At 40.6% G+C, this 11,758-nt stretch overlaps 1 protein-coding gene across 3 annotated transcripts in view; it reads left to right on the top strand.

Moving 5' to 3' along the window:
- Positions 1–7,877: 7,877 nt before the first annotated feature.
- The window catches only part of ARHGEF7 (Rho guanine nucleotide exchange factor 7), a 242,324-nt gene continuing 238,443 nt past the window's right edge, over positions 7,878–11,758 (top strand). For all 3 annotated transcript variants that reach the window (XM_004447006.5, XM_004447005.5, XM_012522756.4), the window contains exons 1-2: positions 7,878–8,410; positions 8,839–9,406. In XM_004447006.5, coding sequence (XP_004447063.1) covers positions 9,242–9,406 — 165 coding nt within the window. In that variant the 5' untranslated portion in view covers positions 7,878–8,410; positions 8,839–9,241. The remainder of the gene's footprint in view (positions 8,411–8,838; positions 9,407–11,758) is intronic.

The following is an 11,758-nucleotide window of genomic DNA, read 5'->3' as shown; positions in this document are numbered from 1 at the left end:
GTACTCTAAGTCCCACTTCACAGCTTTTCTCCTAAACTGATTTCATTGTTATAATTCTGCATGTTCTAGTTATTTCATATAAGTAGAATCACTGATTAGCTGTTTCAAGTCTGTGTCTAGTCTGGAGCTTTGATTTTTTCCTTTGCCTGAGTCATATCTTCCTTTATCTTAATATGGCTTGTAATTTTTGCCAATCCTGTTTAAACGCTTCCAAAATACTGAAAAGGGGGGGGGGGGGGAACATATTTTATGAATCCAACATCACCTTAATATCAAAGCCAGATAAAGATACTATAAGAAAAGAAAATTACAACCCAATCTCTCTAATGAGCATAGATGCAAAAATTCTCAACAAAATACTTGCAAATGGAATCCTACAGCATATTAAAATAATTATAAACTACGATCAAGTGAGTTTTGTTCCTGGTATCCAAGGGTGGTTCAACATAAGGAAACCAATTAATGTAATACCACATTAAGAAATCAAAGTGAAAAAAACCATATGATAGAGAAAAGGCATTTGACAAAATCCAGCATCTTTCTTGATAAAAGCATTTCAAAAGGTAGGTATAGAAAGAAAGTTCCTCAACATAATAAAGGGCATGTATGAAAGTCCCACAGCTAACATTATACTCAATGGGCAGAGGTTGAATGCTTTCCCTGTAAGATCAGGAACAAGACAAGGATGCCCACTGTCACCACTGTTATTCAACATTGTGCTAGAAGTTCTAGCTAGAGCATTTAGGCAAGAAAAAGAAATAAAAGGCATCCATCCAAATTGGAAAAGAGGAAGTAGAACCCTCACTATTCACAGATGACATGATCCTATATTGAGAAAACCCTGACATATCTACAACAAAGCTATTAGAATTAATAAATGAGTTCAGCAAAGTGGCAGGATAGAAGATTAATAGGCAAAAGTCAGTAGCATAGGGAAATGGATGTGGCTCAACCAGTTGGGCTCCTGTCTACCATATAGGAAGTCCAAGATTCAATGCCCAAGGTCTCCTGGTGAAGGCAAACTGGCTCATGTGGTGAGCTGGTCCACATGGAGTGCGGGTCCACAAGGGAAAGCTGCCCCATGCAGGAGTGCTGGCCAACGCAGAGAGCTGGCGCAGCAAGATGATGCAACAAGGGACGCAGAGGAGAGAAAATAAGAAGACATAGTAGAACAGGGAGTTGAGGTGGTGCAAGAGAGTAATTTCATTTCTCCCACTCCAGAAGGTCCCAGGATTGGTTCCCAGAGCTGCCTAATGAGAATACAAGCAGACACAGAAGAACACACAGCGAATGAACACAGAGAGCAGACAACAGGGAGAATGGGGGGAGGGGGAGAAATTTTTTTTTTAATCTTAAAAAAAAAAAGTAGCATTTCAATACACTAGTAATGAGCCAGCTAAGTAGGAAATCAAGAAAAAAATTCCATTCACAATAGTAACAAATATCTAGAAATTAATTTGACAAGGAATGTAAATGAACTGTATTAAAAGAAAAAAACACCAAAAAACTACAAAACACTGCTAAAAGGAGTGAAAGAAGACCTAAACAAATGGAACAACATTCCTAGATCATGGATTGGAAGATAAAATACTGTGAAGATGTCAATTCTACCCATAGTGATTTATAGATTCAATGCAATAGCAATCAAAATTCTAACAGCCTACTTAACAGAAATAGAGAAGTCAATTACAAAATTTATATGGAATGGAAAGGGGTCCCCCAAACAGCCAAAAACATCCTAAACAGAAGGGCGAAGTTGGAGGATTCACCCTTCTTGGTCTTGAAGTGAATTATAAAGCTACAGTGGTCAAAACAGCATGATATTGGCATAAAGATAGACACATTAATCAGTGGAATCAAACTGAGAATTCAGAAATAGACCTTTACCTGTATGGTCAACTGGTTTTTATTGAGCTTACTAAGTCCATTTTTCTGCCACAGAACAGTCTCTTCAACAAATGGTGCTGAGAGAACTGGATATCCAAACTCAAAGAATGAAAGAGGGCCCCTATCTTACTCCCTCTACAAGAAATCAACACAATGGATCAAGGAACTAAACATAAAAAAACAGGGCCATAAAATTCCTAGAAGATAAATATTCAACATCACTAGCGATTAGGGAAATGCAAATCTAAAATACAATGAGATATTTCATATCTATGAGAATGGCCACTATTAAAAAGTCAGAGGGGAGTGGATGTAGCTCAAGTGGTTGAGTGCCTGCTTTCCATTTATGAGGTTGTGGGTTTGTTCCTTGTTACCTCCTAAAAACTAACAAACAAACAAATGGAAAAAAAAACACCTCTCACTGGGGGAGTGGATGTAACTCAATGGTAGAGCACCTGCTTCCCAAGTTCAAGGTCCTGGGTTCAATCCCCTGTACCTCCAAAAAAATATGTCAGAAAACTAAGTGTTGGAGAGGATGTGGAGAGATAGGAACAATTATTCACTATTGGTGGAAATGTATAATGGTATAGTCACTGTGGAAGTCTGTTTGGTTGTTCCTAAAGAAATTAGATATATTATAGATCTACCATGTGACCTGGCAATACCATTACTAGGTATATACCCAGGAGAATTGAGAGCAGTTACACAAAGAGACATCTGCACACTGATGTTCATAGTGACATTACTCACAATTGCCCAGAATGGAAGCAAACCAGGTGTCCATCAACTGACAAATGGATAAATAGTGGTATATAGATGCAATGGAATATTATTTAGCTGTAAGAAGAAATGAAGTCATGAAGCATGTGACAACAATGGATGAACTGGAGGACATTATGTTTTTTTGTTTGTTTGTTTGTTTTGAGGATATTATGTTGAGTGCAGCAAAGCCAGGCACAAAAGGACAAATATTGTATGATTTCACTATTATGAACTAAATATAATCAACAAACTCATGGGGTTAATAGCTAGAATATAAGTCCCAGAAAATAGAACGTGGTTAGAGAATGGAAAGCTGAGGTGTCATCTGTGCAGAATTGGTTAAAAAGTTGTTTGCAAATGAATAGAAATGGTGAAATCACATCATAGGATTTATATTTATATTACATTTGGGTATGATAGTGGTTGTTTTTTTTTTTAGTAATGAAAATGCTCTACTATTGATTGAAGTGATGAATGCACAATTCACTGATTATACCAAATGCCATTGATTGTATACATCAAATCATTGATGTTTCACATCAAAGCAAGTTATTTGTGATGGAGTAATGTATGGGAGCCCTGTATGGTGATCTTACACATGTTTGTTTTGTAAGTCCATAACTTTTGCTGTACAATTATTGCTTATATATGTTCATGTATGAATGAAATACTTGAATAAATTGTTTTTAAAATGGAAAAAATGTTGGTAAATCTGGGTGGGGAGTATATTGGAGTCCTATGTATTATTTTTGTAATATTTTTGCAACTTTCCCATAAATTTTAAATTGTTTCAAAGTAAAAACTTAAAAAAGGTTCAGTTAAGATGTCATCTGGGGATAACTCCCTGCAGAGTTAGCAACCTAGTCTTTGAGGTGTAGACTATATGTTGAACCAATGGCCTTTATATGGGGTTGTGTTCTCAATAGCTAAAAAGCATGGGTGCAGGCACCAAAAGGTAGGCCCCTCTAACCATCACTCCCACTTCACTTGAGGATTTGCATTTCCTGCCCCAGCAACTTGTGGCTCTGCAGAATTAGGGGTCCTTGCCCTTAGGGGAGTCACTTGGTCATAGGAAATGATAGTCTTCGCTTCCCTGTCCTCTAGGGAGAAGATTCTGAGATCTGTTTTACTTTGCTTTTCAGAGGTTTCCCAGGGGATGTGAGTACCAATTGCTCATTTGCACACCCTTTATTCACTTTCTCCCCTCCTGTTTCACTTTATGTCCTTTCCTGTGCCTCCCTGGAATCACTTTCCAAATGAACTACTTGCACTCAAGTCTTTGGCTCAGGATCTGCTAACATAAGTATCTTGTTGATGTTATGCTTTACAATAGATATTGGTAAATTGTTTTCTGATCCTAAGTAATTTTTTCAGTCATATATATATATATATATATATGAATGTGTTTAAAAATATATATATATAAAACAAATTCATTTTATTTTTTTAGGAGGTATCAGGGATTGAGTCCAGAACCTTGTACATGGGAAGAAGGCACTCAACCACTTGAGCTACATCTGCTCCCCAGCCATATATATTTAAAAACTTTTTTCTTCCCTTATGTCTTTAGTATTTAATATTTGGCCATATTTATTTATTTATTTAGTCTTTATTTTTTTAATATTACATTAAAAAAAATGAGGTCCCCGTATACCCCCCACCCGCCTCACTCCACTCCTCCCCCCATAACAACAACCTTGTCCATCATCATGAGACATTCACTGCATGTGGTGAATACATCTCTGAGCACTGCTGCACTTCATGGTCAATGGTCCACATCATAGTCCACACTCTACCACGTTCCACCCAGTAGGCCATGGGAGGACATACAATGTCCAGTAACTGTCCCTACATCATCACCCAGGACAACTCCAAGTCCCGAAAATGCCTCCACATCTCATCTCTTCCTCCCATTCCCTACCCCCAGCAGCCACCATGGCCACTTTCTCCACTCCAATGCCACATTTTCTTTGATTACTAATCACAATAGTTCATGAATAGATTATCAGTAAGTCCACTCTAATCCACACTCTATTCCTCCATCCTGTGGACCTTGGAATGGTTGTGTCCACTCCACATCTGTAACAAGAGGGGGCTTAGATTCCACATGGATGCTGGATGCAATCCTCCTGTTTTCAGTTGTAGGCACTCTAAGCTCCATAGTGTGGTGGTTGACCTTCAACTCCATGTTAGCTCAGTGGGCTAAGTCCAATAAACCAGAGTGTAGGAGCTGAAGTCTGTTGAGGCTCAGGGCCTGGCTATCACATGGTCAGTCCAGAGATTCAGGTCCCCTGGGTATATATTAAACCCCAGCACCAACTACAGTTCCGGTAAAAGCAACAGGAGAGGCTTGTGAACAAAGATCACATCTGAGTCCAGCTCCATCACACAGAAACACAAACTCCAAAGTAAGGTCAACTGACATGGCACTGAACTTCGTCTGATATTTGGCCATATTTAAACCAAATAAGTAGGACACTTTTATTAATTGTATGCTGTTTTGTTACATACCATAGATACAAGTTTACAAGAACTGCTGCTTATTGCATTCTACAATCTAGATTATTCAATAAAATAAAATCAATTCTATTGGGAGTCATTACTATACACTCTAGGATGGCCATCCTATCTCCTTGTTGAGCCAAAGGTTGGGGTAGATTTTAACACATAAGACCATCCTTACAACCATAGGGCTGAAGATAAGCTTTTGATAATTATTGGTTTGCAGCTAAGTTTGTGGGTATACTCCTAATAAATATCATGATAAGGCATGGATAAACAGTCAAGCTGGGAATAAGACTGAAATCCTCTCATGAGAGCTGGGAAAACAGAAGGGCTTATGCCTGCACTGACAATAGTAGTGAGCCCAAGGAACATCCACAGGCAGGGCCAAAATTCTCCTTAGAAAATAATTTTTATTGGTCCTAACCCAATGGATCAATGAGTGACAGGCTCTACAGTTCAGCTCCGAAGAACATATCCTCCATAATTGTAACCTGGAAAAATTTTAAGGCAAGCCAACCAAATACACACCTTGGATACTGAAACACCTCAATTAAGTACCTAAAAACATCTAGCTTTGAACAATGTTACTTGCTGGAATACTTCCAAATAAACTCTTTTTGAAATTAATATATATCCAAAGTAAAAGAATGCGGCTAGTAACTAAAAGCGTTTGAAAGTTTGAGGACTCTACCAAAAAACGATTAGCTGTGGTAGTTGGTCTATGCGCCTCCTGACTGACAATAATTGCTACCAGGTTCATTGGTCTCCTAAGGCTACTCCCTAGAGCTTGCTTTGTGTAGGGCCATTTTACTGAGTTAATTTGAATCTTACTCTTGTTTACCAGATTACAAATGCCAGACCTAATTTAATAGAATTTGAAATTGTAATGACTATATTCTAAATTATTTTTCCAATTCAATGGTAATGGGAGTAAATAGGAATCTCAGTAAAAAATTAACCTTGCATTCATGTCCTTCTACTGATAAAGACTCTTGGGGCACAAAATTTGATATAGCTTTTATTAGGGTTTTCCAGAGAACCAGAACCAATAGGATGTGTGTGTACACGAGTGTTTTGCATGTATACGTGTATAAAGAAATTTAAACTGGCTCTGGCAGTTGTGGAGGCTGGCAGGTCCAAATTCTGTAGGACAGGGGAATTCCAGTAAGAGTGATATTGAAGTCTTGAATTCAAATTTCTTAGGCAAAGCCGACAGGCTGGAAATTCCAGAAGATTTGATGTTTTGATGTTGAAGTCTTAGGTCTGAATTTTGTAGGGGAGGCTGGCAGGCAGGAAACTCAGAGAAGGCAAGGCACCCTATTTTCTTCCCTTTGGAACCCCTAGTTCTTTGCTTTTAAGTCCTCCAACTGATTGGATGAGACACACCACATTATCCTGGGTAATCTCCTTTACTTCAACTGACTAGGTGCTAATCCCATCTACAAAATACCACCACGGCAACATCTAAACCAGTGTTTGACCTAACAATTAGACATCACAACCTAGTCAAGTTGATGCATAAAATTAACCACCATACAGCTGTATGTTCCTCTAATGGTCTCTGAAAAGTTTAAAGGGAAGCAGTATAGAAAATAGATTCAGTGCATGGGTTCTGGAGTCTGACAGCTTGGGTCTACATTCCATCCTCACCACTTAATGTATGTGTGACTTGGACAAATGATTTCATTTCTTTGGGCTGCATTTCCTCTTCTGTAAAATGAGGACACTAAGAGTAACTTTATAAGGTTGTCTTAGTGATTAAGTGACATAATGCAATTAGAGCTGTTGGCACAGTGCCTGGCATATAGTGAGCAAATGGTAGCGTTTATCACCAAATAGTGGTTGCCCTCATAGTCCAGAATTCACACTGCTGTTTGAATTATTTTGTGTTTCCATTTGGAAGGAAAACCTAACCACTTAAAACTGGTAATAAATGCAATTGATTGCAAGAGAAGCACGCTGAATGAAAGCTGAGAAAGGGGAGGAAGAGTTAAGCCTCTAATAAGTTTTATAAAACTTAAAAAAAACTTTACATGGTTCTCTAGCTTTTGTTATTAAATGGATTAGTATATGTGCCTTGCACATCATAAGCTTTCTATAAATGATTAATAATATTTTAAACTATTGCAGAAAGTCACAGTAAAGACAGACTGTGGATGTAATAAATGGAAATAAATGTAGCAATGAAATACCCTTACAAAAGACAAAGAGGCAAAGCACTGACAGACTGTGGATGTTATAAATGGAAATAAGTGTAGCAACAAAATCCCTTATACTGTCCTTTTTTTTTTTTTAAATAAAAAGAGGTTCCCTTTCTTCTTTAGCATATAAATGTGTCATCAGTTGTTTGAAGAAATGCGTTCATTACATACATGCTTGATGTTGGTATTCTTTAACTTAGACCTGAACGTGTCCATAGACCTGTCTCTGAGGATCTTTTGCTCATATATAATCCAAGTCCTTGTTTTGACTGAGTTGTTCTTATTTTCCTTCCTAACAGTCTGCACGGATCCACGTTAGGCATAAGTTTTCTTGACTTACCTCCAACAGTGTTTGAACCGTTGTCATCAATTTAAAGTGGCGTAATCCCAAGGTTTCTGTTCCAACAAAAATTCGCTCCTCAAATGGCCCTTGCATATATTTAGCCACCCACCTTCCAGAATTTGGTGAGGTCACCGGCCGCATTAACCAACCTTCCACTAGGGGGCACACGAAATCCAAGCAGCACTGCGTTAAATTGCCGTTCACGTTTAAAAGGACTAGCAGCAGCGTTAGGAAAACCAATTCCTTCCCGAATTAGACTCATCTGGTTACATATTTAATTATAATATATGCTTTGTAATTATTGGATTGCAAGGTAGTGGTGTCGAAGAGAAACGAATCGTCTCGTTTGCAGGACACCCCCCCCCCCGAAATCAAACTGGCAAAAATAAAAAGAGAATTCTGGGAAATACTGAATAATTTAAACGTTCATGCTTAAAAATAAATAAAGGTTTATGAGTCAAGGAAGGGAGTGGGGCGGAAAGCGAAAAAAGTCAAGTGAGGCTCTTCCATCCAGACGGTGTCTGCTTAACAGATCCCAAGCAGAAGCGCAAATGGTTAACATATTGTGTAGAGGGAAGCTGCACATGGTCACGTTGGGGGAAGGGAGGCCGCGCGAGCTTTAGCCGGTAAAACCCACCCTCACCAGGGAGAGTGAATTCGGTCTTCTAAAGATCAAAAGGACTCCTTGGGGCTGTCCTTAACAGCTGTCCAGGTAAGAAAGTGCGCGCGAAGGGAATACTGGTGAAAAAGGTAATTGAAGGGTGTCTAGGTGGGTGTATCTCTATACCTAAATTCTCCATATAAATGCACCTATAACGTGGATCCACATGTGCATTACCAAACCTCCAAAGTGTTTTTTTGTTTTGCGTGGTTTGGGTTTTTTTTGTTTTTTTTGTTTTTACATGCCCGATTTACTCCTTGTGCCATTTGTGAAATTCTGGTGTGGGTCACATTTATATCACGCGCAAAGCCTGCACAAAACCTTACGCAGAGTGCCCATTTGTCCGCGGGGCCCTTGCCTGTACGCAGCGCGAACCCATCTGTCGTGCGCTGCCGCGGCGGCGGCGGCTGGATCACGCCGAGACGATGACAGGGGGTAAAGACGGTTGCAAACGGCATCTTCTTTTCTTCTTATTTCAGTGATGTCATCGGGCGACGGCAGCTGAGAGCTAGGAGGAGGAGGAGGAGGAGGAGAAGGCGCCCGCGCTGCCGCCGCCGCCGCTGCAGGTTCATGTGCATATAATGAAAAGGCACTTGACAGTCTGCCAAAACGCACGCGAGGGAGAGGGAGCGAAACTGGACCTACTGGATTTCGCAAAGCCAATCGTCATCATCTGCATCTACATGGGGAAGGAGGAGGAGGAGGAGGAGGAGGTGGGATCAGCAGCTCCAGCCTCGGCTGCTCCAATGTGAAACCACGAGCGAAAAAAAGGGGGATCAGAAAAAGCGACGGAGAGCGAGCGAGGAGGGAGAGGCAGCTCGGTGTGCAGTATCCCCCCTTCCCTTCCCCCTGCGGATTTCTTCGCCTTCTCTTCGGGCAGCTATGAATTCCGCTGAACAGACCGTTACGTGGCTCATTACCTTGGGGGTGCTGGAGTCGCCCAAAAAAACCATTTCGGACCCGGAGGGCTTTTTGCAGTCGTCTCTGAAAGATGGGGTGGTCCTCTGCAGGCTGCTGGACCGCTTGCTCCCTGGGACCATAGAGAAAGTAAGTGCTATTTCAGCCTGCGCTCGCCCCCCCCCCGCCCCCCCCGCATCCCCAATCCCCTCCCCGCCTGGTCGCGGGCGCGGACCCCCGGTACCCGCACACTCCACCCGGAGGCTCGGCCGGGAGCTCCGACACCCACGCGCCGGGTGCCCGCCTGCCGGGTCGGGGACACAAAGCTCCCGACCCGTGAGTGGTCCCCGGCTGCTAAGGCCCGAGATGGGCAGAGAAGTGCAAGGACGCGGGAACCGCCTCGCGCCTTGGCACCTGGGTGACCCGCGCGGCGACACCCGCCTTCTTTCTCTGCCCAGCGCAAAATGCAGCGCCCCGGGAGGAAACCTACGCACTTTCCTTTGTGCGCGGATCCCCCCCTGGAAGTCCTCTTGGCGCTGGGAAGGAGAGGACGCTTTCCCCCGCGCACAGCGCTCCCTGCCAGACTGTGAGAACCCGGGTAGCGGGAGCTCGGAGGGCGCCATTGTGTGCAGAGTGCGGAGTGGCGGGCCGGGAGCCGGGCTGGGGGCCCCGCGGCCGCGCGGGGCGGTGGGCGGGGGCCCGGGCCACTGGAGAGGGGAAGGATCCCCGAGACTGGTGCAGCCCCTGCGTCTTCTCCAGGTCGGGTTTCGAAGGTTAAAAGAGTTCTCTACATAATAAATGGGATTTCTGTTCCGCCCTAATATTAAGTTGCTCCTCGGGTGTCGTGAGGTCTGTCTGCTTAGCTTCTTTTTAGTGACCTAATCAGAAAAGCTTGTTTCAGTACCTTGCACAGTTTTCTTCCATGGCTTTGTTTGGACAAATTTTTTTTTGTTGGTGATGGTGGTACATTAGTTTCATCCTTTTTCTGTTTAAAGGACCAATTGCTATGCGGTATTTAAAGGTGCTTTTTCCTCAATAGCTGAGGGCTGGGTTGTGAAATGATTTACTACCTTCCCAAAGAAAGAATTCCTCATGTCTTCCAATCCAAGAGAATTGCATACACTTGGTTTAAAAGCCCTGGCATTCTTCAATTCTTGTTCAAAATACTAGATTTTGCTTTCAGATTTATACCTGATTCTGAACAGAATCCATAGTCCTGGAAACAGTGCTTCTCATTACTCTTGACTAGTGGTGTCCCTAGGGCTGAAGTGTGAACTTTGACCTGCATTTCTGTGAGTGATTAAAGTTTGTTTTCAGCTGACACAAGCTGACAAAGCATGGGTGAGGGGATATGAAATCTTTTAAAAACTATGTATCCTGGTATTTTTTAAAAATTACAATTTTACCCCCAATTTTTTTTGCCAAGATGTAATTTAAGATCAGTTTTTTAAAAGATTATTTAAAAAGTGTTAAGTATGGAAATGGAAGTTCACTGTAATTGGGAAGAACAATTTCATTTTTTAGTGATGTGTATTTATTTTGGCCCTACACAAAAAGATAATTTCTTGATAATCAAAAGTTAGTAAAGCCACTCAAAAGAGTAAAATAGTTTATTCTCATTCATAAATTTGCACATGTTCTGGAATTATACATTTTGAAAGGTCAGAAAATATTTTATTTAATATAAATTTCTTCTAATAGTTTTCAGTATTTTTTTTACTTGGAACATATCTATGAAAACAGAATCTGTATTTTAGAGTTAATACCTGCTTGCTTGTCCATGAAATAAAAACTTTGCTTGCAAGTGATCCTGATTCATGATAAAATTATGATTTAAAATGGAAATAAGAAGCAGGATCTAACTTGCAAGGCTATCAATATACTTTGTCGTCATCTGGATATCGGTATTTCTGGTAATAAGACAGATGTTGAAGAACTTTGAAAAAGCACAATTTTTACCAAAATAGTGTTGATAAAATATCGTACTATTTCTAATAGTGAAGTCTTAAGAAACTTAATATGCTGTGTTGATAGAAACAGCAATAGCAATGCATAAGTTATTTGGCATATTAAACACATTATAATATCGATTGGTAAACTTCAATAATCATTTTCTTTTCAATTTTAGAAAGATTTTCTTATAAAATGGTAGCAATCCTTTCATCTCTTAAAACAACAAAGAAAGCTATGAATTTTAGTTTGCAGAAAATAACCCAACATATTCTAAAACAATAACCATTTGGACATTTCTTATATTGAAGCTATTATTTTCTTTTTCCCTGAGCCCCAATAGCTTTAAACTGACTCTATCACAATGAAAGTTTAATATCAAAGTAGCAAATTACAGACACAGCCACGAATTCTCTGGTTCAAAGGTAAGTTTTCAGGGTAAAATATTAGCCACTCTTGGCCTTCAAAAAACCCTTGAGTTTCAGAAAAGTTATGAACTTTTTCCAGTTCCTAAGAAGAGTTCTTTATTTGACCTCTCCAAAGTTTGCATGG

The sequence above is a fragment of the Dasypus novemcinctus genome, chromosome 15 (assembly GCF_030445035.2).
Source record: "Dasypus novemcinctus isolate mDasNov1 chromosome 15, mDasNov1.1.hap2, whole genome shotgun sequence".
Taxonomy (NCBI): domain Eukaryota; kingdom Metazoa; phylum Chordata; class Mammalia; order Cingulata; family Dasypodidae; genus Dasypus; species Dasypus novemcinctus.
The sequence above is the reverse complement of the archived record's forward strand: the minus strand, read 5'-3'. Positions and strand labels throughout refer to the sequence as shown.